This window comes from Hippopotamus amphibius, chromosome 7, assembly GCF_030028045.1.
Source record: "Hippopotamus amphibius kiboko isolate mHipAmp2 chromosome 7, mHipAmp2.hap2, whole genome shotgun sequence".
Classification (NCBI taxonomy): domain Eukaryota; kingdom Metazoa; phylum Chordata; class Mammalia; order Artiodactyla; family Hippopotamidae; genus Hippopotamus; species Hippopotamus amphibius.
Window position 1 is genome coordinate 86,189,258 of NC_080192.1, and position 26,861 is coordinate 86,216,118.

At 37.1% G+C, this 26,861-nt stretch overlaps 1 protein-coding gene across 1 annotated transcript; it reads left to right on the plus strand.

Moving 5' to 3' along the window:
• Window positions 1-7,539: 7,539 nt before the first annotated feature.
• On the plus strand, window positions 7,540-26,645 carry MOB1A (MOB kinase activator 1A). The gene is made up of 6 exons (XM_057740784.1): window positions 7,540-7,781; window positions 10,966-11,132; window positions 15,901-15,994; window positions 17,674-17,807; window positions 21,642-21,805; window positions 22,921-26,645. Exons 1-6 carry the CDS (start codon window positions 7,768-7,770, stop codon window positions 22,996-22,998), a joined length of 651 nt encoding a protein of 216 aa, XP_057596767.1. The 5' UTR covers window positions 7,540-7,767; the 3' UTR covers window positions 22,999-26,645.
• The last annotated feature ends 216 nt before the right edge of the window (window positions 26,646-26,861 follow it).

Here is a 26,861-nt window from a genome sequence, read left to right on the forward strand (position 1 = left end):
TCTTGCTTTTGCAACATCCCCTCCTAGTTTCCCTCCTACTTCTCTGGCTGCTCCTTTCCAACCACCTTTGCCAGTTTCTTCTCTTCTATGTGGCCTTTAAATATCAGGGCTCCTCAAGGTTCTATCCTGGCATCTCTTACTCTCTACCCTACCCTTGGCTGTTTTATCCACTGCCTGGTCTCTTCTTTGAGCTCCAGACCTGTATATATCTGGATCATAGACATTTCAGAGTTAATACATTCAAAGCAGAACTACTGATCTACCCCCAAAGCTGTTTTTCCTCCCATCTTCTCTATCTTAGTAATTGGGAACAGCCAGCTAGTTGTTTGTGCCAGAAACAGAGAACTTAGCCTTGACTCACAGTCAGCTCATTACTGAATTATTTCTCCAGAGTAGACCTCAATTCTACCTACTTTTCTCCATTGATCTAGTCTAGGTCAACTCCATCTTCTGTCCAGGCAACCACAATAGCCTCTTAACTGCTTCTGCATTTTAAAGTGTAGATGGCATCATCCCTCTCCTGAAAACCTTTCAATGGCTGGCCGCTTGGCTTCAAATAAGATCTAAGTTTTTGGTGGCTGGTTTTAGCTCCCTTCACTTTCTCTTTGCCTACACATTCTCATTACACTGGCCTCTTTTTGTGCCTTTTTTAAAAAAATTAATTTGTATTGGAGTATACTTGTTTTACAGTGTTGTGTTAGTTTCTACGGTACAGCAAATGAATCAGCTATACATATACATATATCCCCTCTTTTTTGGATTTCCTTCCCGTTTAGGTCACCACAGAGCATTTAGTAGAGTTCCCTGTGCTATATAGTAGGTTCTCATTAATTATCTGTTTTATACATAGTATCAATAGTGTATATATGTCAGTCCCAATCTCCTAGTTCCTCCTACCACTCTGCCCCTTCCTCCTTGGTATCCATACATTTGTTCTCTGTGTCTGTGTCTCTATTTCTGCTTTGCAAATAAGATCATCTATACCATTTTTCTAGATTCCACATATATGTGTTAATATACGAAAATTTTTTTCTCTTTCTGACTTACTTAACTTTGTATGACAGTCTCTCTTAGATCCATCCATGTCTCTACAAATGACCCAATTTCGTTCCTTTTTATGGCTGAGTAATATTCCATTGTATGTATCTACCACATCTTCTTTATCTATCCCTCTGTTGGACATTTAGGTTGCTCTCATGTCCTGGCTATTGTAAATAGTGCTGCAATGAACATTGGGGTGCATGTGTCTTTTTGAATTATGGTTTTCTCTGGGTATATGTCCAGGAGAGGGATTGCTGCGTCATGTGGTAGTTCTATTCTTTTGGTGCCTTGATCATAGCAAATTCTTACCTGCTTCAAAGCCTTGCATGTGCTGTTGACTCTGAGCAGACCCTCTTCCCTCTCTCTTCATTTGGCTACCTCACCTTCTGGGGTCTCGGCTTAAATGACATCTCCTGATACTCCCCAGTTTCCCTTAGGTCTGTCCTGTTACACTGTCGTAATGCTCTTAATGCATTTTGTTCTTTTCTTCCTAGTAGTAATTATGTAATTATTTGTTAATATCTATCTTCTCCAGCTGAATGTGAGCTCCAAGAGGACAAGGGCCATGAATTGCATTCACCAATGTATGTGACTGACAGATGTCTGACCTTAGACTGAAGACATTTTCAGAGCGGAAACTTTCACATGACTTCTTTGCTGAGTGAGCTTTCCGTGTTCAATAAATTGGGATTTGTCTTTCACGACCTGTAACCTGAGTCCTGAGATAACAGGCACAAAGAGCTTAGCAGCTTTACTGTCTGTCTTTTTTCATCCACGAGTGACAGGGGCTAAAACACAAGCTGCCAAGAGCCTGGCTAGCTGGAAGGGGCAGGAACCTTGCTGTGACCAAAGTGAGAAGAGGCGCAGGCTTGAGCGAGGTTGTTTGGGTAAAGCTGGAGTTTTACAAAGATGAGACAGACACGTATACAGAATGAAAATGCAAGGTTGCAAATTCTGCAGAGAGAGCTGGAAAGGGGAAATGCGTGATGAATGGGGGTGGGGCAAGGGGGTGGAAGAGGTTCAGAAAAGGCAGTATTGGCTGCGGTATAATTTGCTGCTTAGCTTCTGCTTTCAGCATCTGCTGTGACCAGATGGTATGCAGTGATCTCTCTGGTCAACTGAGCCAAGGGAAGAGTAAAACCTCCCCAGTATTTGTAAACTATATGCTGAGTCTGAGGGGAGCAAATTGCCCTGTAGCAATTAGCAATTTTTCTCTCTCTATTCCTATGTTTTACTACCTCTTTCTCTCCCTCAAAAAAAAAAATTTTTTTTTGCTTTTTACATTTACATTTTATTATTTTTAACATTGAAGTAATATTGTCTTGCAATATTACATTAGTCTCAGGTCGATATTTTTATACGTAAATGATCAGCATCATAAGTCTAGTTACCAATTGTCACCATACAAAGTTATTACAGTATTATTGACTATATTCTCTATGGTCTACATTACATCTCCATGACTAAATAAGTCCACTTTTAACTGGAAGCTGGTACCTCTTAATCTTCCTCATGGATTTCACTCATCACCCCCAACGCCCTCCCAGCCCCGCGTCCCCCTCCTCCCCCACAGCCTCCAGTTTGTTTTCTATATCTATGAGTCTGTTTCTGTTTTGCCATGTTTGATCATTTGGAAATCTTATCTTTGATCCCTAAGTGGTCTATATTGATATCCTGGTCAAATATTGACCTGGGATGTTTCCCAAATCCCTAAGGCTCCCCCCTCTCCCTCCACTCTCAAATCTAGCTATCTGGGAAGGTTTTCTAATAAATGGCTGGCCTTTCATATCCTCAGTGATTCTCCAACTTAAGGAACAATCCCATTAAAAGGGAGGAAAACCTTCACGAACTCCCTTCTCATGCTGTCTGGAAATATTTTTAATGACAAATACATTATTTAAATAATACAAATTATTACAAAAGTATTCATTTCTAAATGTCCTTATGTTTATAGCTTTTAAACAGCTATCAAATTACACATTTATAACTTAAACACCAACAAAACTAGTAAAGTTAATAAAATCAAAATAACATCATTACTTAAACTGACAGATAATACTTGGATGAAATAAAATCACCTGCACAATGAATGTGGTAGTGACAGCTACAGGCAAATTCTTTTGCACTGGGCATCCTGCACCACCATTTGCTGAGCCATCCTTGATTCTTCCCCAGTTTCCCTTTTTCTTGGTTTCTTCATTCCACAGGGTGTCATGTGGCTGTCAGTTGGTACTGATGCATTGTTTTCACATTGTTTGCCTCTATTAAAGTTTCATTAGATCATAACAACTTGGCAGTTTGATACCAATAAGAGCAAGCACAAATGAGAGTATGTTATGAGAGGATCATGTGGAGGACCTAGAACTGTATTGCCCAGCATGGCAGCCATTAGCCATATGTGGCTACTGAGCACTTGAAATGTGGCTAGTCCGAACTGAGCTGTGTGTAGATGTAAATACATTCATATCATAGTTGGTAAAAAAAAAAAAAAAAAAGTAAAGTATCTTATTAAAAATGCTTAAATTTATTCCATGTTAAAAATCACATTATTTTGGATACATTAGGCAAAATAAAATATATTATTAAGATTAAATCCATTCGGGTTTTTTGTTTTTATTTTTGCTTTAAATATATATATTTATGTATGTTTTCTACTAGAAAATTTAAAATTACATACGTGGCTCAAACTGTTTCTATTAGACTGTGTGTGTGTGTGTGTGTGTGTGTGTGTGTGTGTGAAAGAGAGAATGTGTACCACAAACTGAAGATACCACACCAAAAAATTCTCATAGAAAACACATGGGTAATGAAGAAGTTTCCAGTTTAAACCACTGCTCTATCATTTAATGGCTGCCTTCTTTCTCAGATGCTGGTTTTACAGAAGCAGCATAGGACTTTCCTTGTGGCTCTCACTCTAGTAGCCTGGTGATATAATCTCTCTGTTGTTTTCCCACATGACTTCCTTACAAAATTATTTTGGGGAAGGATCCAGGCACTTTCTTCCCTTCCAAAAAATACGTACTGCCTTACTTGGTCATTTCACTGCCATTTGATTAAAGATTGTTCCCCACTGAGAAAACATGAGGTAGATAAAGAGCGACAACAGAAAAAGTAAGCATGTACTGACTGGGCAAACTGCTTCCCAAGCTGAAGAAATGCTGAAGTTCAAGGACTGCTGAAATTCAAGGACTGCATCATTTTTTAAAAATTGGTCTAAAATAATACTTAGCCGGGAATTCCCTGGCGGTCCAGTGGTTGACTCTGCACTTTCACTGCCTAGGGCATGGGTTCTATCCCTGGTTGGTGAATTAAGATCCCACAAGCTGCATAGCACCGCCAAAAAAATGAATGAATGAATAAATAAATAAAATAACACTTGGCCAAATATTCAGTTGCATTATTTAGCAAATATTTGCTAAATTTCTATTTGCTAAGAATCTGATAGAAGGCTCCACAATAGGAACAGTTAAAATACAAAGATAAATAAGTTAGGAATTTGCTTTCAGGAAGCTGGTTGTCCAATAGAGGTAATAAAACATGTCAAAATTTCTTTCTTTTTAAATAGCAAATCTTGATCGAGTAAATCTATGTTCTAGAACTGTTTAAGGGAGTTCTATACCTTAACTTATTTAATCCTCACAGCCCTAATGAGATTGCCCCAATTTTATAAATGAGAAAACTGAGGCCAAAAATTAGGAAAACATGCAAGTTTATACGGTTATTAAGTAGCACTGGCAGGGTTCAGATACAGTCACCTCCAAAATATGAGCTTTTTAGTCACTATTCTATTTTGCTTCTCTTTTCAAAAAAAAAAAGAAAGAAATTAATATTAGTATTTGCTTCTTAGAGAAAAATTGGAATTATACAGAAAAATAGAAAAGAACGTAAACTCTCAAAATCCTACCACCTAACACAACGGCTATTAAATATGCAAATACTACTTTTTAAATTGAACTATATTACATATTATAAGAAGGATATATCAATAGATAAAGGACTACAAGAGTTCAGAGGTAGGAAAGAGGATTTCCTGCTGGATTTTGAAGGACAGGGTAAGATGTGGATGTTGGGGCATTCCAGGTAAAAAGAATTGCAAGAACAGGAGCATGGACTCAAGGAAGTCCAGGGCTTATTGGAGAAACAGGAAGAAAGTTATTTGGCTGGAAAAACAGCTTGAGCAATGAAGCTAGAAAACTAGAAAACTAAAGGCCAGGTCATAAAAAGCCTAGAATTACTCTACCTTTCATCTTATCAGTACTGGTAACTGTACTAATTACCGTTTATCCCTGTGTCAATCTCTTCTGTTATTCTGGGAATTCCAGTCTATATCACCCTTCATTCTTTGAGCATTTATTGTATGCCAGGCACTGTGTTGAGCACTGGGGATGACAAATAAACAAGCTATGTCTTTGCTGCTAAAGGAATTCACAGTCTAGTGGGAAAGAAAATGTAAGATAATTCAGATGGAAACATGAACAGTGTAGGTTTCTGCCGCTTGCTACCAAACAAGCCTGGCTACAGTAGACTATTACCAACATATCTGGCCATGGTCTCCCCTTCTCTGTGTCCTACTCGTACCTCATAGAAGCCAGATCACAGGGAGGGACAAAAAGGATCTTGAAAAATAAAATCACTGATCAAATCAGGAGTCTGGTGGGATGGGCCAGATAGAACTAATTGGCAAGTAAGATAATGACTGAAAAATGCCTATGGGATTTGGAAACTGACATTGGAGAGCTTGGTGAGAAAAATTTCCATGGGAGGGCCGGCACCCTGCAGAATGTGGACTGACTGCTGTTGAGGAACAAAAGAAGTGGTGATGTTGTGGAGGGAGTGAATGAAGACTGTTATTGCACCAGGACCCTTTTTCAGACAGCTTTTGGGGGCCTGAGGTAACTTAAAGGAAGATAAAAATATATTTATTTCCAAGGCCAATAAGCACTTGAAAAGATTCTCAACATCAGCCAACATGGAAATGCAAATCAAAATCAAGAGATACCACTTCACACCCTAACTAGGATGGCTATAATCAAAAAGATACCTAATAGCAAATGCTTTCAGGGATGTGGAAATATCAGAACCCTCAGATATTTGCCAGCGGGAATGTAAAATGGTGCAAGCCAATGTGGAAAACAATCTGGCAGTTACCCCAAAAGTTAAACATACAGTTACCATATGACCCAGCCACTCCTAGGCATATACCCTACAGAAAAAGAACACATTCATCCACATAAAAACCAGTACAGGAATGTTCATAGCAACAGTATTTATAATAGTCCCAAAGTGGAAACAACCCAAATGTCCTTCAACAGATGAATGGATAAACAAAATATGGTATATTCATACAATGGAATAGTGTTCACCCATAAAAAAGAATGAAGTACTGATACATGGATTACAATGGATGAATCTTAAAAACATTATAAGTGAAAGAATCCAGTCACAAAACACCACATATTGTATGATTCCATTTATATGAAATAGCAAGATTAGGCAAATTCATATAAAAAGGTAGACTAGTCGCCAGGAGCTGGGACAAGGCATGCATGCGGAGTGACTGCTAATGGATACTGGTCTCTTTTTGGGGTGATGGAAAAAAATGTTCTAGAATCAGATAGTGGCTATGGTTGCACAACTGTGAATACACACAAAACACAGGAGCGGACTTCTTAAATGGGTGAATTTTATGCTATGTGAGTTAGATCTCAACTTAAAAATCAAATTAAAAATATTTTTTAATTTTTAGGAAAATGGTACTCATGAACTCAGTGGTAATGTAAGAATAAAGACGCAGATGTAGAGAACAGACTGGGGGGGAGGGGGAAGCTGGGACAAAGTGAGAAGGTAGCACTGACATGTATACACCACCAAATGTAAAATAGATGGCTAGTGGGAAGTAACGGCATAACACAGGGAGATCAACTCCATGGTCGGTGATGACCTAGAGGGGTGTGACAGGGCGGGTGGAGGGAGACCCAAGAGGGAGGTGATAATCGGGATATATGTATAAATACAGTTGATTCACTTTGTTGTACAGGGGAAACTAGCACAACAGTATAAAGCAATTATACTTCAATAAAGATCTGGGGAGAAAAAAGAGGGAAAAAAATTTTAGGGAATTCCCTGGTGGTCCAGTGGTTAAGAGCCCACCGTTTCACGGCCGCAGGCCCCAGGTTCCATCCCTGGTCAGGAAACTAAGATTCCGCAAGCAGCGCGGAACCACAGGGAATAAAAAAAAAAAGTAAAAAATTTTTGACATCACAGAAGCCCCTTGCCACCTAGGGAGACGGAAAGTAACACAACAGCAACAATCCCCAACACGCACAACGCTGGCCCTTTTTCCAGGCGGAAGGCAGGGACCCCACCACCTCCCCGGGAGCGGAAGTCCTGGCCTAGAGGTCGCTGATTGGCTGAGGGGGAGGAGAGGGCGGTGCGAAAAGGGGGGCTCTCGAGTCCCTCTCATCGGGGCGGAGCGGAACGAAGCCTTAGCTCGCGAGATTTTGCTGGTTCCGCATTTCGGGTCTGTAAGGCGGGGAAGGAAGGCAAGGCCGGTGCAGTTGCCCACACCCGCTTGCACCGGCTCCATCCCGGCTCGGAGCAGCGGCGGCGCGGACTTCCGCTGTCCGCGGGCTGAGGACCTTCCGCTCCCCCTCGGCCCCGCGCGGGCTCTGAATCCTGAGCGCGGCAGGGGCCAGCGGCCCTTCCCCTCCCCTCCGAGGGTAGAAGATGAGCTTCCTCTTGTGAGTGTGGTCGGGTCGAGGGCTCCAGGGTTGAGGGCTGAGGGCCGAGGGCCGGAAGGGGCGACCCGACGCCTGAGGCGAGGCCGGGGTGCCGGGCGCTTGCTTTGCCCGCGCTCGGGGTCGCGGGGGAGACCGGGATGTGGGCAGAAACAGACGGAGATGGAGGTCGAGGCAAAGGAAGCGGAGCGAGGTTGGGGAGTAGAAAGGCCCCAAGGCCGGTAGTGGCTCCGAACTTTTCCGCCTGAGTGCACCTGAGGGCAGAGGGACGATCTGGGGCTCCCAGTTTCTCTCGAGTCTCGAGCCTTTTAGTAACCATCCATGCTGACTTAGCTTTTTACTCCGCCGTACGTCCAGCTTTATTATCGTCAGTATTAAATTACCCCGGCGGAAAAATGCCGCCCCAGGAAAATGTGGGAGTGTCGCAGAAGTTAAGCTGCGGGCCTTGCATCCAATTCTGATTCACCCACTGTGTGAATGTGTATAATTAGCTAACTTCTTTTTAACTCAGTAGAAGTTATTAACTCTATTTTAGAGATAACCTCTGGGCCCAAATGAGTGGGAAAGTATGTAAATTCTCTGGTGATTCTTAAGCACGTTAAGGTTTGAGAAGCATTGCTCTAGCATCTTATTTTTCTCTCCACCTAGCATATTGCTTAAATATGTATTGTATGAGCGAATAAGTATCCATTTCTAGTTATGGGCATCACCCACATACTTGACATCTAAAGTAGTGTTTCATAACCAGAGTTTACCCCTTTTCTTATTGTGAGAAATTTGGTTTCTTTCTAGTATTTTGCTATTATAAAATAGGACTACTAAGAATATCTTTGTCTAAATCGCTTTTCCCCTCCTTTGGATTTTTTTAAGTGTATAGTCTTCAAAGTATGATTACCATATCAAAAAATCTGTACGGTTTGTATTTTAATTGCAAATTTCCATATTACTAGAAAAATCCCCCCCCCCCGTCTTTTTCTTATGTTAATGTTTAGTCAGTGGTTTGTTTGTGGATGCACGGTTCTTATTTGCTTTTTGGACCTAAATGTGGGCTGTTTATTTCTTTTAAAGTTTGTTTTGTTGATTTTCCACTTTTGCATTTCCACTTTTTGGTTATTATGAATAATGCTGCTGTAAACTTTTGTGTGCAGATTTGGTATAGGATGTATGTGTTCTTTTCTCTTGGGGATTGCCTGGTTATAGGGTAACTATGTTTAACCTTTTGAGGAACTGCCAGGCTTTTTCAAAGCACTGCACCATTTGCATTCCCATCAGCACTGTATGAGTTTCAATTTCCCTGCACTCTCCCTAGCACTTGTTAATTGCATTTTTGGTTGTAACCTTCCTAACTGGATGTGAAATGGCATCTCATTGTGATTTTAATTTGCATTTCCTTAATGACTAATGGTGTTGAGCATCTTTTCGGTGTGCTTATTGGCCATTTGTATATCTTTTTTGGAGTAATGTCTATTCAGATCCTTTGACTATTTTTTTAATTGGGTTGTCTTTTTGATTTTAAGTTGTAAAAATTTTTTATCCTCGATACAAGTCCCTTATCACATCGATGATTTGCAATATTTTCTCTTATTTCGTGGATTCTTTTCACTGTCTTGATGGTGTCATTTGAAGCACAAAAGTTAATTTAGATGAAGATCATACTGAATCTTGAGATATCATTTCATGCTAGATTTCCATATTTAGCTTCCTGTCATTCACAGCTTGTTTCCACTGTAAAGGGCCATTCCTTCTAAGTCAGTACTTCCCTGTTAAATTTAGCTCTTTATCATGTTAAACACAAACTTCCCATATTTGATTTTTATTGTTTTCATAACTCCTTTTTACTTTATAATCAGTCTTATTTAGAATTCAAATTACTCAGGTAGAGTGATAAGTCCTCAGTTTTATTCCCTTCCCCTTCCTAGAAGTTTGATGGGTGACACTTTCTATTCATTTACAAAATGGGCTTCTGTGGTACCTTTCATTCTGTAATATGCTTAACCATGTATTGAGATCTATTGATGTGAACACTTGTAGCGCCATCTTGTTCTTCTTTGCTGTATGGTATTCCATAGTGTAGGTGTGTCATAGTTATTCATTCCCCTACTAGTAAGCTTTAGGATTGTTTCCAGGTTTTTTGCTATTAAAAACAATCTTGAGAAACACGTCCTTATCCATATTGAGGAGAGATACCTAGAAGTAAACAGGATGGATTGAGCATTTCAGTATTAACGGATACTGCCGTGTTGCCCTCTTAAAATGTTAATACACTTTGACCAGTAGCATATTAAAGTACTAATTTCTCTATACCCTAGCCCACACTTAATGTAATTGTTCTGACTTCTGACACTGAGATTAAGGAAAAATAAATCTAATTTTAATTGAAGAGCTTTTCATATGTTCATTTGTCATTCTACTTTTCTTTCTGAAATGTGTATTCATCTCCTTAGTCCATTTTTCTAAAGTGTTCCTTGCCTTTTTCTTAACAGATTATAAAAGTCCTTTATAATTTATACTTTGTAGTATATGTTGCAAGTACCTTTTTTTGCTACTTGTCTTCTTGTTCAGAATTATCGACGTTTTAATTGTTATGGTTAGAAATCCACCCATATTTTCTGGGCTTTGGGTCATGTTAAGAAGATCTTCCTTGTGAATGGTGTGAGATAGGAATAAAAACTTATTTTTCCCCCCCAAAACCAGTTGTCTAATTTATTTTCCCTGCTATAAACTCTAAAAAGTTAATGCTACTTCTGTGGTTTACTTTGATGGCATTACAAATATTTTAATACAGAAAACTGGGTTTTTGAGCTATGAGAACCTTGGAGCACTATTTTCTGTAGGTGAATATTGAGGCCAGAAAGAGGTTAGGTATCTCAGGCAGTCACAGAGTTAGTGGCAGATCAAGAAGTAGAATCCAGGTTTTTCTTCTTTTGGTTAAGGTGCCCTTTCTGTTACACCAGACTGCTCCATGAGGCATAGCAGAATTGCCTTCTAGGTGAAATTGTGCTGCTAATCCTGTTTCTTTGTAGGGGAAAAAATTTAACTCTTTCTTTTATTGTGTTTATCCTCCCCCCACCCCCATCTTGGCACTTTTCAGGGAATGTTTTTTAATTTCAAAACAATTTATATGCCTGAAATTGTCATTCTGCTTCCAGTCCTAAAAATTGATACACTTTTACTCTTAACCTAACAGTAGTAGCCGCTCTTCTAAAACATTCAAACCAAAGAAGAATATCCCCGAAGGATCTCATCAGTATGAACTCTTAAAACATGCAGAAGCAACTCTAGGAAGTGGGAATCTGAGACAAGCTGTTATGTTGCCAGAGGGAGAGGACCTCAATGAATGGATTGCGGTTAACAGTAAGTTTTTAATAACTTTCAACTTTACTGGTTTATAAGGAGATTTTGCTAAAATCTTTTTTGTTAATGAATTTTCTTTTATGGGAGTAACTGTTGTAATAAAACATTATCTGTAAAGAAACATGTAAGTACAAATTCGTCCAAAGTGTGTTCTCTTCAGAACGTACCTGATTGTAGCTTGTGTGGTTGAGTAGAGAGGCCAGAGGAGAAATGAAGAGTGCTTTGGGGTAATCTCTGAGGCGAATGGTCTCAATTGCTGAGTAAGGTCAGATGAAAGATTGATAAATACAAAAATTCTACCTGTGGTGGACGTGACTTTGTAGGGAATCCATCTTCACAGTTGTGCCCCCACTCCCAGCAGCTTTCATCTGCCTGTGTATAAAGAAAAGTCAAGTGCAGTTGCTATGGTCAGTCACTTCATTATTGTGACTTAGGAGCAGTCAGAAGGAAATTGAGAGATTGGGAGAAAACAGAAGGAGCCATGAGCTGAAGATCACTCTGAATTCAGGAAAGGCATGACATGGAAGGTATATGCTGAGGCTAAAGATTCAGTCTTATCGTTTCTGAGATGAGATCAGTTCTAGGTGATGGGGTGTAAGTCTCTTAGGAATTTTAGTTGTTCCGGGAGTCTTAAAAACTTTCTAATGGAAATTTTGAAACATAGAAAAGTAGAAAAACAAGTGGAATGAATTTCCAGGTATCCATTATCCAGCTTCAACAATTACCAATTCATGGCCAGTTGTGCTGCTTCTGTACACTACCTTGATTATTTTGGAGCAAATCCTAGACATTATTTCATCTATAAATATTTCAATATCTTTAAAGATAAAGACAATGCCATCATTCCTTTATGTTATCAAATATCCGGTTAATGTTCACATTTCCCGATTGTCCTGTAAATATTTCTTTTTTAAAAAACATATGGGGACTTCCCAGGTGGTCCAGTGGTTAGGACTCTGCGCTCCCAATGCAGGGCCCCGGATTTGATCCCTGGTCAGGGAACTAGATCCCGCACACAGCAATGAAGATCCTGAGTGCTACAGCTAAGGCCCAGAGCAGCCAAATAAATACATAAATAAATATTTAAAAATACATGGTTTGTTTAAATCAGGATCCAGCAAGGTCTGTACATACGTTTCTTGAATCTTAATTCACAGGTTTCCCCTCATTGCAGTTTTTTTCCTTGCTAATTTTATTGTTGTTGAAGAAACCAGTTTGTTTTCCACAGAATGAATTTTGCTAATAACATCCCCAAGGCATCCATTATCTCATTCTTTTATTTCCTGTAAATGTTAGATGTAGAGCAGCACTGTCCAATAGAACTTTCTGTGATAATGCAAATGTTGTATATCCTCACTGTGGCCATGTAGGACTTGAAATGTGGCTACTGTGACTGGAAATGAATTTTAAATTTAACTTCATTTTAATGTAAATTGCCCTATGTGTCTAGTGGCTACCATGTTAGCACAGATTTGGAGCTTTGATCGAATTCAGGTTTGATTATTGTTTGTTTTAAGACTACTTCATAGGTGGTGGTATATAGTTCCAACACTGTAGATATTTCCATAGTGTCTAGTTGTCTTTTTATGTGGTATTCAACTATTGACAATCATTGCCTTGGTCACTGTGGTCCAATAGAAATATATTGTGAGCTACAAATGTAATTTAAATTTTTCTAGTAGCCACATTAAGAAAAAATTTATTTTTCTCAACTCTTTAAAAAGCTGTTATTCAGAACTTCCCTGGTAGCGCAGTGGTTAAGAATCTGCCTGCCATTGCAGGGGACACGGGTTCGATCCCTGCTCTGGGAAGATCCCACATGCCACGGAGCAACTAAGCCTGTGTGCCACAGCTGTGGAGCTCACATGCCTAGAGCCTGTGCTCCTCAACAAGAGAAGCCACTGTGATGAGAAGCCCGTGCACTGTAATGAAGAGTAGCCCCTGCTCACAACAAATAGAGAAAGCCCGTGCAAAGCAAGAAAGACCCAACGCAGCCAAAAATAAATAAATAAATAAATATTTTTTTAAAGCTGTTATTCATATTACTAAGAGAAAAAAACAAAAAGACCTCTTTTTTGTAACCTTATTCAAATTATTATCTTTTATTCTTTTTTTATTTTTTTAATTGAAGTAGAGTTGATTTACAATGTTCTGTTAATTATTGCTATGCAGCAAAGTGATTCAGTTATACATATTTACATTCTTTTTTTTATGTTGTTTTTCATTATCGTTTATCATAGCGTATTGAATATAGTTCCCTGTGCTATACAGGAGGACCTTGTTGTTTATCCATTCTATATATAAAAGTTTACATCAGGTAACCCCAACCTCCCACTCTATTCCTCCCCCAACCCTTTCCCCCTTGGCAACCACCAATCTGTTCATTTGTGTTGTATTTTAAGATTCCACATATAAGTGATATCATATGGTATTTGTCTTTCTTTTTCTGACTTACTTCATTTAGTATGATAATCTCTAGGTCCATCCATGTTGCTGCAAATGGTATTATTTCTTTTTTTTTTTTTTTTTTTTTTTTTGTCCACGCCATGAGGCATGTGGGAACTTAGTTCCCTGACCAGGGATTGAAGCCGTGCCCCCTGCATTGGGAGCATGGAGTCTCAACCACTGGACCTCCAAGAAAGTCCCATATTTTGTTCTTTTTTATGGCTGAATAATAGTCCGTTGTATGTATGTATCAAATCTTTATCCATTCGTATGTTGATGGACATTTAGATTGTTTCCATGTCTTGGCTGTTGTAAATAGTGCTGCTGTGAACATAGGGGTTCAGGTATGTTTTTGAATTACAGTTTTGTCCAGTTATGTGCCCAGGAGTAGGATTGCTGGCTTATGTGGTAATTCTACTTGTAGTTTTCCGAGGAACCTTCATACTGTTTTCCATAGTGGCTACACCAGATTATTGATACATTCCCACCAACATTATAGGAGGGTTCCCTTTTCTCCACATCCTCTCCATCATTTGTTATTTGTGGACTTCTTAATGATGGGCATTCTGACTGGTGTGAGGTGGTACCCTCATTGTAATTTTGATTTCATTTCTCTGATAATTAGCCATGTTGAACCTCTTTTCATGTGTCTGTTGGCCATCTGTATATCATCTTTTATTATGAAGGCATAATGTTGGCCTCCAGCCTTAGATTTTTCTTTGAGACTTATTGCTCTAATCAGCTGTTCTCAAACCTTTTGGTTCCAGGATCCCTTTATTCTTTTAAAAATTATTGAGAACCCTAAAGATCTTTTAATTATGTGGGTTATATTTAGTGATACTGTGTTAGAAATTAAAAATGAGCAGTTTTAAATACTTATTTTAAAACATCTAAAAATAGCAATAATAAACCCATTACATGTTAACATAGATATATTTTTATGAAAAATGACTATTTTCCAAAATAAATTTTAGTGAGAAGTATGGCATTGTTTTACCTGTTTGCAAATCTTATTTTTAATGTCTGACTTAATAGGAGGATGGCTGGATTCTCTTATCTGCTTCTGCATTCAGTCTGTTGTGTGATGTCGTACCTCATGGAGCCTCTGTGCCTCCTGAGAGAGAGTGAAAATTCAAAACAATTAAACAGAGGATCTCTGGACCATATTTTGAGAAGACCAATAAACTAGCACACCATCTGGGCATGCTGTTTGTTTTGAATGAATATTGAATGCCTAAGTATTATTTTCTTAGAAACATGACTAATTTAAGAGGAAGGTTTAGGGCTTCCTAGGTGGGGCAGTGGTTAAGAATCCACCTGCCAATGCAGAGGACATGGGTTCGATCCCTGCTCCAGGAAGATTCCACATGCCGCGGAGCAACTAAGCCCGTGTGCCAAAAAAAGAGGAAGGTTTATAAGTGAGAGAGTTTTGTATAAAATTCCTTTTGACATGGTGGAACTTTTTTATTGATTTTTTTTTTTTTTTATTTTTTTTTTAAGAAACTTGGGAAAGCCCTAGTTGATTTTTAGGTAGTCTTTTAAACAGGGAACTAAAACATTTTTAAAAAACTTCCCAAGGCTTATGTGGTTCTCTTTGCACAGAGTAATATGTTTCACTCAGTTAAGTTCATTTCTTACCCCTTCCTCTTCTGTTTTCTTCCAGATCTAGCTGAAGCTCCTTTAGGAAGTATTCTTAACTGTCTCAGCTCTTTGAGATGTTGCCTTTTCTTTGGACTTTTCTAGCACTTATTATTGGCCTGTGGATGCTATATTGTATGTTGTATTACTCCTCTTTTTTAATTTTGTCCCTTTTGTTAACTGGAGACTCTAGGGCAAGGGACATTATCGCCTATCTTTTTTATGTCCTCAATATGCACTAGGTCTCAGTTTTTTATGATGAATTGGATTTTTTAAATGTCTGATACAGCTGATATACCTTCTCTCTCACAGTATATTCCACAACACTTTTCTTCTCTTTTCTAACACAAATGGTATTGTCTGGTCCAAATTGATAAGAAGCTGTGGGTTTTTTCATTTGCTTGGCTATAATCAAATTGTATATTCTAGTGTAATAATCACCATTAAGTTAGAATTATCCCTAATATTTTATTTTCCTACTTACAGGCTGTTTAAAAGCTTAGTATATTAAAAGTGAATATATATTAAAGTTAACTTAGGTGTAACAACTTAAAAAGAGAATTTATAATGCCCCTGGATTTTTGAATCTCCTGAGGATTCTTGGCTGAATCCTCCAACTGAGAGGTCTGATGTTTTGTTGTGTTTACATAGACATTTTAACACAATTCTGCTATTATCTCTCCAGCTGTGGATTTCTTCAACCAGATCAACATGTTATATGGAACTATCACAGAATTCTGCACTGAAGCAAGCTGTCCAGTCATGTCTGCAGGTCCAAGGTACTTGGCTATTATATAGGTATTTGAATTACTAAATAAAGCTAATCACCAATTGATATAAATTAAATATTAAAGACTTGTTTTTCTTACCTATTTACTTGTGAGAACAAAAAGCTTACCTATAAGCTTTTAGTTATTAAATACTATGGTATGTGGTACCCAGCATTTTGATTTTTTTATAATTGCCTTATAGTAAGTATGAATGTTCAGTAGTAGGATCGAAAGTAATTTGTTAGGTTTATCTTGCTTTGCAAAAGTTATTTTTCCAGTTTTATTAACATGGTTCTGTTACTGATTTTTTTTAAATTAATTTCTTAGAAGAGTTTTTAGTTGACCTTTTAATATTTGATTTTTTTTCCTTGTGCTTATTTAGTGTTAATTACTTCCAAATTGTGCTGCTTTAGTTATCTGGCTTAAAGATGCTAGATTAAAATTTGTTGACTGGAATAAATTGCTAGAAATATTGAGAAAGAGATGGAACTCTTGGTCACCCATAAAGTTAAGATGTGATAGAATTAATGTTTTACTGTGTCCTTCCAGCCTTTTTTCCTATAACAGATGATTGATTTTATGTGATGATAGATGGTACCAAGATATTTACCTCTTAGGAAAACAGTCCTTTCTGAATTTGCTGTAGTTGTGAAGGAAAAAAAGATCCCCAATGAGTTTGAATCCTATTTTTATTATGTTTCTTTAAGAGGGATGTTTTTTATTTTGTGAAGCGTTAAGTTTTATTCCTCAGACTTCCTATCTTTGGCTTAAATGCTTCACACAGTGAAGTTTTGATTAAGTCTTATTAATCATTCTAGCTCAACAAAGGTGAAGTAGAAAAAGATGCACGCCTAAGATTGTTTCTTTAGAACCCTCTCCAAGAAATGGGGTTTTATAATCTTGGCCAACAAGCTCAGAATGTGGTAGATCAATCAGCACCTTACCCAGTCCTCAGCACCCTCTGTCTAACAGACAGGAATGCAGTTCCTTTGTCCTTCTCAGGGCTGTGTAGTAAAACAAATCCTGGCATAGCCAGCTGCCGCACTTTTTTTTTTTTTAACTTTTTATTTGTTTATTTTTTACAATAAACTGCATGTATTTAGAGTGTATAATTTGGTATCCCAGTCTCCCAATTCGTTCCCCCCCCAACCCTCCCCGCTTTCCCCTTTGGTGTCCATATGTTTGTTCTCTACATCTGTGTCTCTATTTCTGCCTTGCAAACTGGTTGATTTGTACCATTTTTCTATAGTCCACATATATGTGTTAATATACAATATTTGTTTTTCTCTTTCTGACTCACTTCACCCTGTATGACAGTCTCTAGGTCCATTGTATATATGTACCACATCTTCTTTATCCATTCATCGGTTGATGGACATTTAAGTTTGCCGCACTGTCTTACTTTTCTTTTCCACTAATTACCATCACAGTTCAGACTACAGTGTAGCTTATTATAGTCAGCCTTCTGTATCCATGGTTCCTCTGCATCTACAGATTCAACCCACTGTGGATCATGTAGTATTGTAGTATTTACTGTTCAAAAATATCTGTATGTAAGTGGCCCATGTGGTTCAAACCCATTTATATATATATATAAACAGTTATGTTGACAAACTGTGAACCTACCTTGATTACATGTTGCAACATGTTTCTGAAAACTTTTATCACTAAAACTTTTTTCTCTCCAGATATGAATATCATTGGGCAGATGGTACTAATATTAAAAAGCCAATCAAATGTTCTGCACCAAAATACATTGACTATTTGATGACTTGGGTTCAGGATCAACTTGATGATGAAACTCTTTTTCCTTCTAAGATTGGTGAGTTAATGTTATAGAACTAATTTTCTTTTTTAATGATAAATGTGTTTATGATGTTTTTAATGCTCTATTACTATAAAAAATGCAATAAAGACTGCCCGATTCCTTTCCCAAAAGGTTGTAAATGTATACTCCTTCCAGCCATGTTTCTTCGTCGATACTAGTTGTTACTCGGTTTTTCATCTTTTCTAGTATGGGTAAATAAATTTCTAGTATAAAGTACATTTTAAAAAATATCAATAAGATTGAGCTTTTTTTAGTTTATTGATCATTCTGTGTTTTCTGTTTATATCCTTTGTCTTTTTCTTTATGTTAAGGATATTAGCTCTGTCATATATGTTGTGTGTATTTTTCCCTTATTGTAAAAAATAAGACAATTTTGCCTTATTGTCTTATTTTGTTTATGAGGGTTTTTTTGCTATGTATAATGTTCTTATTTTGGCCTATTAATCTTTCCCTTTATGATGTCTGGATTTTAATATAATGATTAGAAGCAATTTTCCTATTTAAAGATTATAAAAATATTTGTCCATGCTTTTATTTAGTACTTTTTGTGGTTTTGTTTTTACATTTTAATCTTTGTTCTGTCAAGAATTTTTTCTCAATGCTCCCTTTACTTTTTTCCAATTATAAATGCTAGTCAATTTGTCCAGTACCATGTATCGAATACGTGTCTTTTATCCCCTGATATGTTTATACCAAATTGACATATATTTTGGAGTCTTTTAACCTCTATTCTTATAGGAATTCCACACTGTATCTTTGAACAGCTTGTAGGGCTAGTCTCTCTTCCTTGCTCTTCTTTTTCAGAATACTCACAGCTATTCTGGAAGATTTGTTCTTCCAAAGAATTTAGAAACATTTTGTCAAGGTAAAAAAAAAAAAATACAAAAAAAACCTCCAAAGAACCGTGAGACTTTTATTATGATTTCATTCAGTTTGTAGATTAATGTAGGGATTCTTATTCTCTTGACAATACTGAGTGTTCCTATCCAAGAACAGGTTATATTCATTTATTCACGTCTTTTAATTATTTTTTATTTCCTTTTATAAAATTCTGTGTTTTACTTTATGCTTCAGGTTTCCTAAGTGGAGCCCTAGGTACTTAATGTTTTTATTGCTAATGTCATTTCTAACTGCTTATTGTTTAGTATATAGGGAAGCTGTTGATGTCTATATAAATTTTATAATTGACCATCAGATTCTGATTGTTTCTTTTGGATTGATTTTCTTGAGTTTTTAAAGTATATAGTTACATCATACTAAAATAATATTAATTTCACCTCTTCTTTTCTGATAAATATGCTGCTTGGGTAACTCTTATCTAATTGCAGTAAGTAGTACTTCCAGAGTAGTGCTGAGTAATGGTGATGATGGCAAACATCCTTTTCTTGTTTACTTTTATGTGAGTGCTTCTAGTATGTCAGCATTAAGTGGGAATCTTGCTTTAAGAGTTATGTGAATTTTTAAAAATCAGATTGGTTGTAGGGTTTTGTCAGATACTCTTCTAGTATCTGTTGTTGATCATAAGGTTTTCTCCATTATTTCTTTAATGTTCTGCAAGAGTATTTTTTTTTATTTCTGGATATTTTGATTAAGATTTTGGCATTGGTATTCATGGATGTCATTGGTCCTTGTCATTTTCAGTATAAGAGTATCCTATGAACAACATATTGGATTCTGTCTTGTCTTTCGGGCTGCTGTAACAGAAAATACCAGAGACTGGAGGGCTTATAGGCAATAGAGATGTGTTTCTCACAGTTCAGAAGTCTGGAAGTCCAAGACTGGGGCCAGTATGGTTAGATTCTGTCATAGGTGCTCTTCCTGGTTTACAGATACCAAAAAGCAGTCTTTTTGTTGTATTTGCACATGGTAGAGAGAGAAATCATCTTTGTCAAGTTTCAGGGGCACTAATCCTATTCATGAGGGCAGAGCCCTTATGACCTAATCACCCCAAAGGCCCCACCTCTCAGTACCGTCATCTAGGGGGTTAGAATTTCAACATGATTTTGAGGGAGACAAACATTCAGAATATAGCAGATTCCTTTATGAAGTCTAATCAGAGGCTCTTAGGAGAAAAATTTATGTTGTGTTATGTTTGGTCTTTTGTTGATCAGCTTTTCTGTCCTATAAGACCTTTTGTTTCTTTTCTCATAGATCCTTTATTGTGTATTGGCTGTGCTTGAATGGTAAATTCAGCTTGGAAAGTGCTTAGGTTAAAACAAATCACTTGTATTTCTTTATTAAAGTCTCCCTCTTATGGAGGTAAAGAATACTTTTGTCGTTATTCTCTTTCCTCAGCTTCCCAATTCTTCAATATTTTATCCCAGTGTTCTGGAATTCTTTCCCTCTTCATTAGGCTATTATCCAGATCTTACTTATGCCAATTATTTATTCTTATTAGACAAAACTGTTTATTATTCATTTTTAAACAAATATATCCAACTTATTAATGTTCTTTTTACTAGCAAGGTACCCATTTGCAAATTCTGAGAGAAAAGGAGTTGACTTAAAAATCCATGTTTTCAGTACATGAATGTAAGACCAAGTCCAGAAAAGCATGTCCATAAGCCCCAGAATAATGTGCGAAAAGGCAAGTTGTTACCAAGATGGGAGAGAGTGGAGGGGTGGATGGGGGCCACACACACACACACGTGTAAATCAGCTTCCAAGAGCAAAATGTACTAGATTTTGAGCTATTAAGGACTGTTGAGAAATAAAGAATGCAAAATGCAAGGAAGGAGAAAGTGTTTTAGCCTTTGTTTTTTGAAAGATTAAAGTAAAGAACATGTTCAAGAGTAGTAAAGTGGAACAGACCTTTAAGGTCAACTAATCTAGGTTATTTTGGAAGCAGGTGCCTTCTTATGTATTTGTTAACTATACTCAGTGCCAGTTGTATTGTCTTTCGCCTGTCCCTGTTTTCTAAGAAACATTGGTCTTGTCAACCAAAACTGTCAGGAATGCAGCCAGTCACATCCCCACCTGCACTGCTTGGAGAGAGATGACCAAGTCCTCTCCCAGTTCTTTTCCAAGGAGGTGTTTATTTTCTTTGAAAAATAGGGAGGAGCCATTTCTCCCCTTTACAAGAAGTATTATTCCCCTTCTTAGACTATAGGAAAATGAAAATAGCACTTTAAAAAGTTCGGGACTCCTAGTTTAAGAAGAAAAACTGGCTTTTCACAGAAGATAAAATGCTTTTTATTTGTAGACAGTAGGTAATAATGACTCAACATGTGCCTTTCTTTTTCTTTTGCTTGGAAGAGTTTCCAGTCCTAGTTGAGCGTGGACGTGTGTGTGTAAAAAAATTTTTAGAGTTATAAATTGCAAAAAGTAAAAATTTTATATTTACAGTCAAAAATACTTATTCTCCAGGACTTCCCTGGCGGTCCAGTGGTTAAGACTCCTTGCTTCTAATGCAGGGGGTGCAGGTTCGATCCCTGGTTGGGGAACTAAGATCACAACATACCGCGAGGCACGGCCAAAAACAGAACTTGTTGCATTTGATTTTAAGAAGAAACTCTCCAAGAAAAGAAGAAGAAGAAGAAGAAACTCTCCAGTATTAAGCAACTAAAATTGTTTTAACTTTGATTCAGCATCATTTTGCATAACTTGATACCTGTGCCTATTAGTCTAAGGCAGTCAGGAAAAGTGTAGTATGTGAGGATATCTCATATACTTAGGTTTGGGTGTTTTTTTTTTCCTTGCCTTTAAAAAAAAATATGGAAGTAGGCTTGTATTTGTGTATTGAAGTTGCTCATGGCAGTGTCTAAACTTTTCTGCTATTTATTTTTCTCTAATTGATAAAAGACTGATTGATGCATACGTATATTACAGGTGTCCCATTTCCTAAAAACTTTATGTCTGTGGCAAAGACCATTCTAAAGCGTCTGTTTAGGGTTTATGCCCATATATATCACCAGCACTTTGATTCTGTGATGCAGCTGCAGGAGGAGGCCCACCTCAACACCTCCTTTAAGCACTTTATTTTCTTTGTTCAGGTAAGTTGAACCACGTTGACTTTTGTGTCCTTTGACTTGGACATATTTGTATTGATAATTAATAGAGTATTTATAGAGCCTTACTTATAGATGTAGAGCTAGGCATGCAGGGTTCTCCTGTTTTGTTCCCCTCCCCATGTTTATTTCTTTGATGTGCATAGCAGCATAGAAAGCATCACCGCCATTTTGGGCCTTTTGCCTCTGGAGAGACCGGTCCTAGGTCTCTGGTTAGGCTATGACAAGAAGCACCAAACACCCAAGAAAGCTTGTCCCTACCCCCCATTCCATCACCACTGCTGGGTAAAGGGATGCCATGGAAAAACATCTGCAGTTGTGTTGTTTCATGAGATGTCTGTGCCTAGAAGAGAAGCTTTTGGAAGAACTCATTTGCTACCATCTTGGGTTAAGTTTCCAGAAGTCCACTTCAGGCCAAATCTTACTAAGTCAGCAGCTAGAAACGTCAGAAAGAGCCATCCCCTTCAGAACAGGTGTGGCCTATTTGCTTTTGGGCCCTTAGTTGGAATTAGAACTTTTTAAAGTCAAAATAATTCGTATTGTTTGAAAAAGATCAAAGAATACGGACTCCTTAGCCTAACTTTAAAGATATATAATTCTATATGCAAAATGTAAATATGTCTCTCTAGATGTTTTCTTCGGAAAACTGGTAACTTTATAGTAGATATTGTATGTCACGATTCTATGTACCACACGAAGGAGAAGGTATTGTGCTGTCTTCTTTGTCTTCCTTCTGAGAGCGTTGCAGGGCATAGATAGAGTGTAGATATAGGTGTATGAAAGTAAAAGCTCCGCTGACCCAGAGGAGGCTACTATCAAAGGTTCAGTGTGTAGTTTTCAGATAATTTCTGTGTAAATGCAAACATTATCCGATTTTGATTTTACACAGGTAGGATCATGCTAATACATACAGCTGCTTTTTTATTAAGTCCCCTGTATTTTAAAATAGGGAGTAAAAACAGCCCCATTTAAAAGTGTTCATAGAGATTACTTCATCATTCTTCTGGATTTCAGAAGGCTAGGGTTGGAAATCCCTTCTCTGAATGACAAAGTTTTAATTTTAGATCTATTTTTAAATTTTATTTTTCTTCTTTTTTTAGGAGTTTAATCTGATTGATAGGCGTGAGTTGGCACCTCTTCAGGAATTAATTGAGAAGCTTGGATCGAAAGACAGATAAATTTTTCTTCTAGAACAGTTACCCTTTTGCTTCATCTACTGCTAGAGCTATCTCATTGCTTTCTGTTATAGACTAGTGATACAAACATTAAGAAAACAGGATTAAAAAGCACCTATTGTCTGTGTCTACTGATAAAATTGTCCCAAAGGTAGGTTGGCCTAATACCTTCAGAGTGAGAAATTCAGGACACAGCTGAATCTGAGGCACTGTGTGACCACTGCTGTTACTGCCATAGAGCCATACTTGGTTGTAGTATGTGAGGACTAACCTGTAGTTTATTAGTTTACTTATTCTTTTACTGAAGAAGATGATCATCTGTTTCAGGTGACAGCATGATGGATATTAAGAATTTCCACTAATAATTTATTTACAAGTTTCCAGGACAAATTTCCTAATAATGCAATCACAGATCAGTTATATTCTGCTTTTATTTTACAAATAGAAGAGGTGTTTTGAAATTTCCTTAAGATTTAGAACATTTGTGTCACTTTGGATAACGTTTTAGTTTGAAGTTTGTATGCTAGTGTTTTTATAGATAAGATTATATATATGTATATTTTTTCAAAATCCATGATTGCAGTTTAAATCATCATATAACTTGGTATGGGAGTAACCAAAGTTATTTCTAAAATGACTTTATTTTTTAATCTTTATTTGGGATTTTATTCACATAAACCTATCTAAATTTTTAGTATGTGTATCAAATAATTTTTTTAAGGCATCTAAGTATTGTCTTACAGATTTGTATTTTGAAGTGCTTCATTGAGATTGATTTTAATATGTAAGTTTTGGCTGAGAAAACGAAGGCTTCCAAAAAATTATGACAGATTTGGGTCTCAAAAACCATTATCTTCATTCATGTTGTTTGTTTCAGAGGCCTTGAAATTTGGATAGAGAATGGAAGAAAGTACTCAGAGTACTGAGTTATTTTATTTTGAGTTTTCCTTTAAAAAGAAACTACTTCTGTATGTTTTTATTGTAACTTGAAACTTGGTTAAGAGTAGTGTAGAAATGCATGAACTTTATCCCAGTTAGGATAAAACATAAAGAAAACCACAATAAAAAACCTTGAAGGTGTAAACATTTTATAGCCCAGCTAAAACTTTAGTGTGCTACCTGTTCTCTAATGTGTTTGTGTGAGGATGTGGGGGTGGGGGGGGGGGGTGGCAGGGTATGTGTTTAAAGGAGACAAAATGGGATAAGTAAAAAAAAAAAAACTTCATTCTGTTAATAGTCAAAGGATGGACAGGGATGTTATTCTGTTTTAATTGTTTTTGTATCAAAACTTGAAATTATTCTGTTTGTATTGGGATAAAAAGAATCTTCTCCTTTAGTGAAGAAAAGATCTAACTTTCATTAGGTTTCTAAGATTTAGACTGTTTAAAATGTAATGAGGTACACATATTACTAAAGACTTGCCAGACTGGCAACACTTTGTTCATCATCATTCTTTGTTTCAGAGCTGTGGTTTTTTGCAAAGTACTCACCATCTTCCTTGATACTTTTGGTTAAGGTTAAATTAGACAAGGTTTTTTGTTATTTATTTGTATTATTCCACTAGAGTGTAAAGAAAAGAACTGCTTAGAAACTCCATTTTTGTAATAACTCAATTTCAATAAATTCTAAAATATATATAGAATTTTAAAGGAAACAAAACATTTTATCTGATTTAGGCTGAAACCACACATCACTGTTTTGGGAAATAAAGAGTGGGAAAATCCCTTATGAAAAAAAGAGAAAAACCCTGTATGAGACATTCCATAATCCACATTTTAAGATTATCCAAAAGTCCCTGTCAGACAGTCTATGTGTTTATGTTGATCATTTCCAAACAAGAAAGAAGGTTTTTAGATGCCACCTAGAATGTTACTGCCTGTTGACTTTGAATATTGTTGGCTTTAAGTCTGCAAGGAATGAAATAGTTCTCAACTAGGGTTGTACTTTTACCATTTCTAATATTTCAAATATCATCAAACAAAAGGGTTCTCACTTTTCTCCCTCTCTTCATGACTCAGCCCTAAAACTAACTAAAGATGGTCACATGTTAGGACAGTAGTAGAGGCAGCTTAATAATGGGACATAAATTTTAAAATTTTTTGGTAACTTGAGGATTCAGGTAATTCAGAATGTCCTTTTTTTTAAAAAAAAAAAAAAAAGCATTACCAGGTTCCCAGGCTAATCTGGCTTAACCAACAATGCATCTAAACATTAGTGTTAACATTATTTGTTTACATCCAGGGCCAGGGAGTTGAGAACAGGAGAGTTGGAGAAAGGGGAGAGAATAGGTAGAGGATGACACCTTCCTGACTTGGCTGGAGGGCCAACCTTTGCTTAAAGTGGGAAGAAACCAGTCTGTCTTTGACTCCTCTCAGTCTCAATTTATCTCCCTGAGTAGCATCCACTCCCCTGGCTACTTGTAACCAGAAGTCATCTCAGCGTCTGATCACTGCTCTTCACACCCGACTAAAATCATTGGTTGGACAGTACTTGCCAAATTACGCAGTTAATCCTATGGTGCTTTAATTTCCAGGCCTTTAAAAAAAACTTTTGAACAGTGATGTGCAGATTTTTGTTTAAATAGTGAAACTTCCTTGTACTCCAGTTTTTGTATTGACAGCCAAATGTGTCCTACATTCTTCTCCGTATTGTGAATAAAGTGATTTTTAGTGGGCTGCCAGCTAACATAGTATTTCCTTTCATTGTAGACTTGTAGATCCCTAGCTCAGGTAGCTGCCCACTTGAGAAATGCACATCTGTATTCATCATGACATTGATAACAGCAAAAGTAAAGTTTTTCTAGTAATACAGGGGCAAGAGGAGCAGTCCCAATGGTGACTTTAATTTTTCAAATATTGTTGAGGTTTGATTATACTGTTGGCCTTCTCTCAGTGAGGTCACATTATAAGTGGAGAAGCTTCTAAACATAACATCATTACCTCATAAGCATAAACAAATAAGTCCCAAAAAGTATCAGTCCTAGAAATTTGTTTCTAAGCAGCTCCAGTCATGTTGCTGGTGTTACCCTTGCCTGGTTGGAGGAGGCTGTGTCTCCTGTCTGCAGAATTTTGGCCTGAGAACACCAGCTGGGACACCAAACTAAGCAGCTTCAACAGGGACATTATTTCCTCCTAATATCAGTTCAGTAACTGGATTTGGTTTTTTACTATTGTACAACTGTGGCAAAGAGGGAAAATAGTAGTTCCTCGGTCTTCCTGTGTTTTTGCGTTAGATTTTGATGTTTTAGACTGTAAAGGGCGCTTTGGGGGGCGATATTGATATTACCTGTGTTGGCAGTAATTTTATTGAAGCAACTGCATTGAAGTGCACTTGGGTTTTCTCTCATTATCAGATTCTATTCTAAACAAGTATTCTGTAAATCCAAATGGATTACCAGCGTGCTGTAGATTTATTATAGAACAACATTCTATGTTTAGTCTACATTGAAAATAGTTTGCTTAAGTTAGTCTTGGATATCATCTAAAATATTTTTAAACGTTCTTTACGTGAAAATTTATTTTGTATTTTTAAACCTTTAGGGGCTTTATCTATTTTTCTAAGTCAGTTAACTGTACTTTTTTTAAAAAAAGTATTTTGTATCTACTTTTGTAACTTCATCAGAATAAAATATATTGAAAGAAAGAAAGGACTGATGAAAGTATGTCTCAACACACTTGTTTCTATTTAAATGTGAAACTTGAGATTTTTGCAGGTGCTGTGGAAGGTTACCTTTGCTTATCATTTAGTAGCAAAAATGTTCTCTTAACTCTCAAGGCAAGTTCCTGAATGAACTAAACATCCTATAAGACCATGGCCCACCTCCCAAGAAACAAACTGTGCCTCTGGATGCAGTGGCTATAACCCAT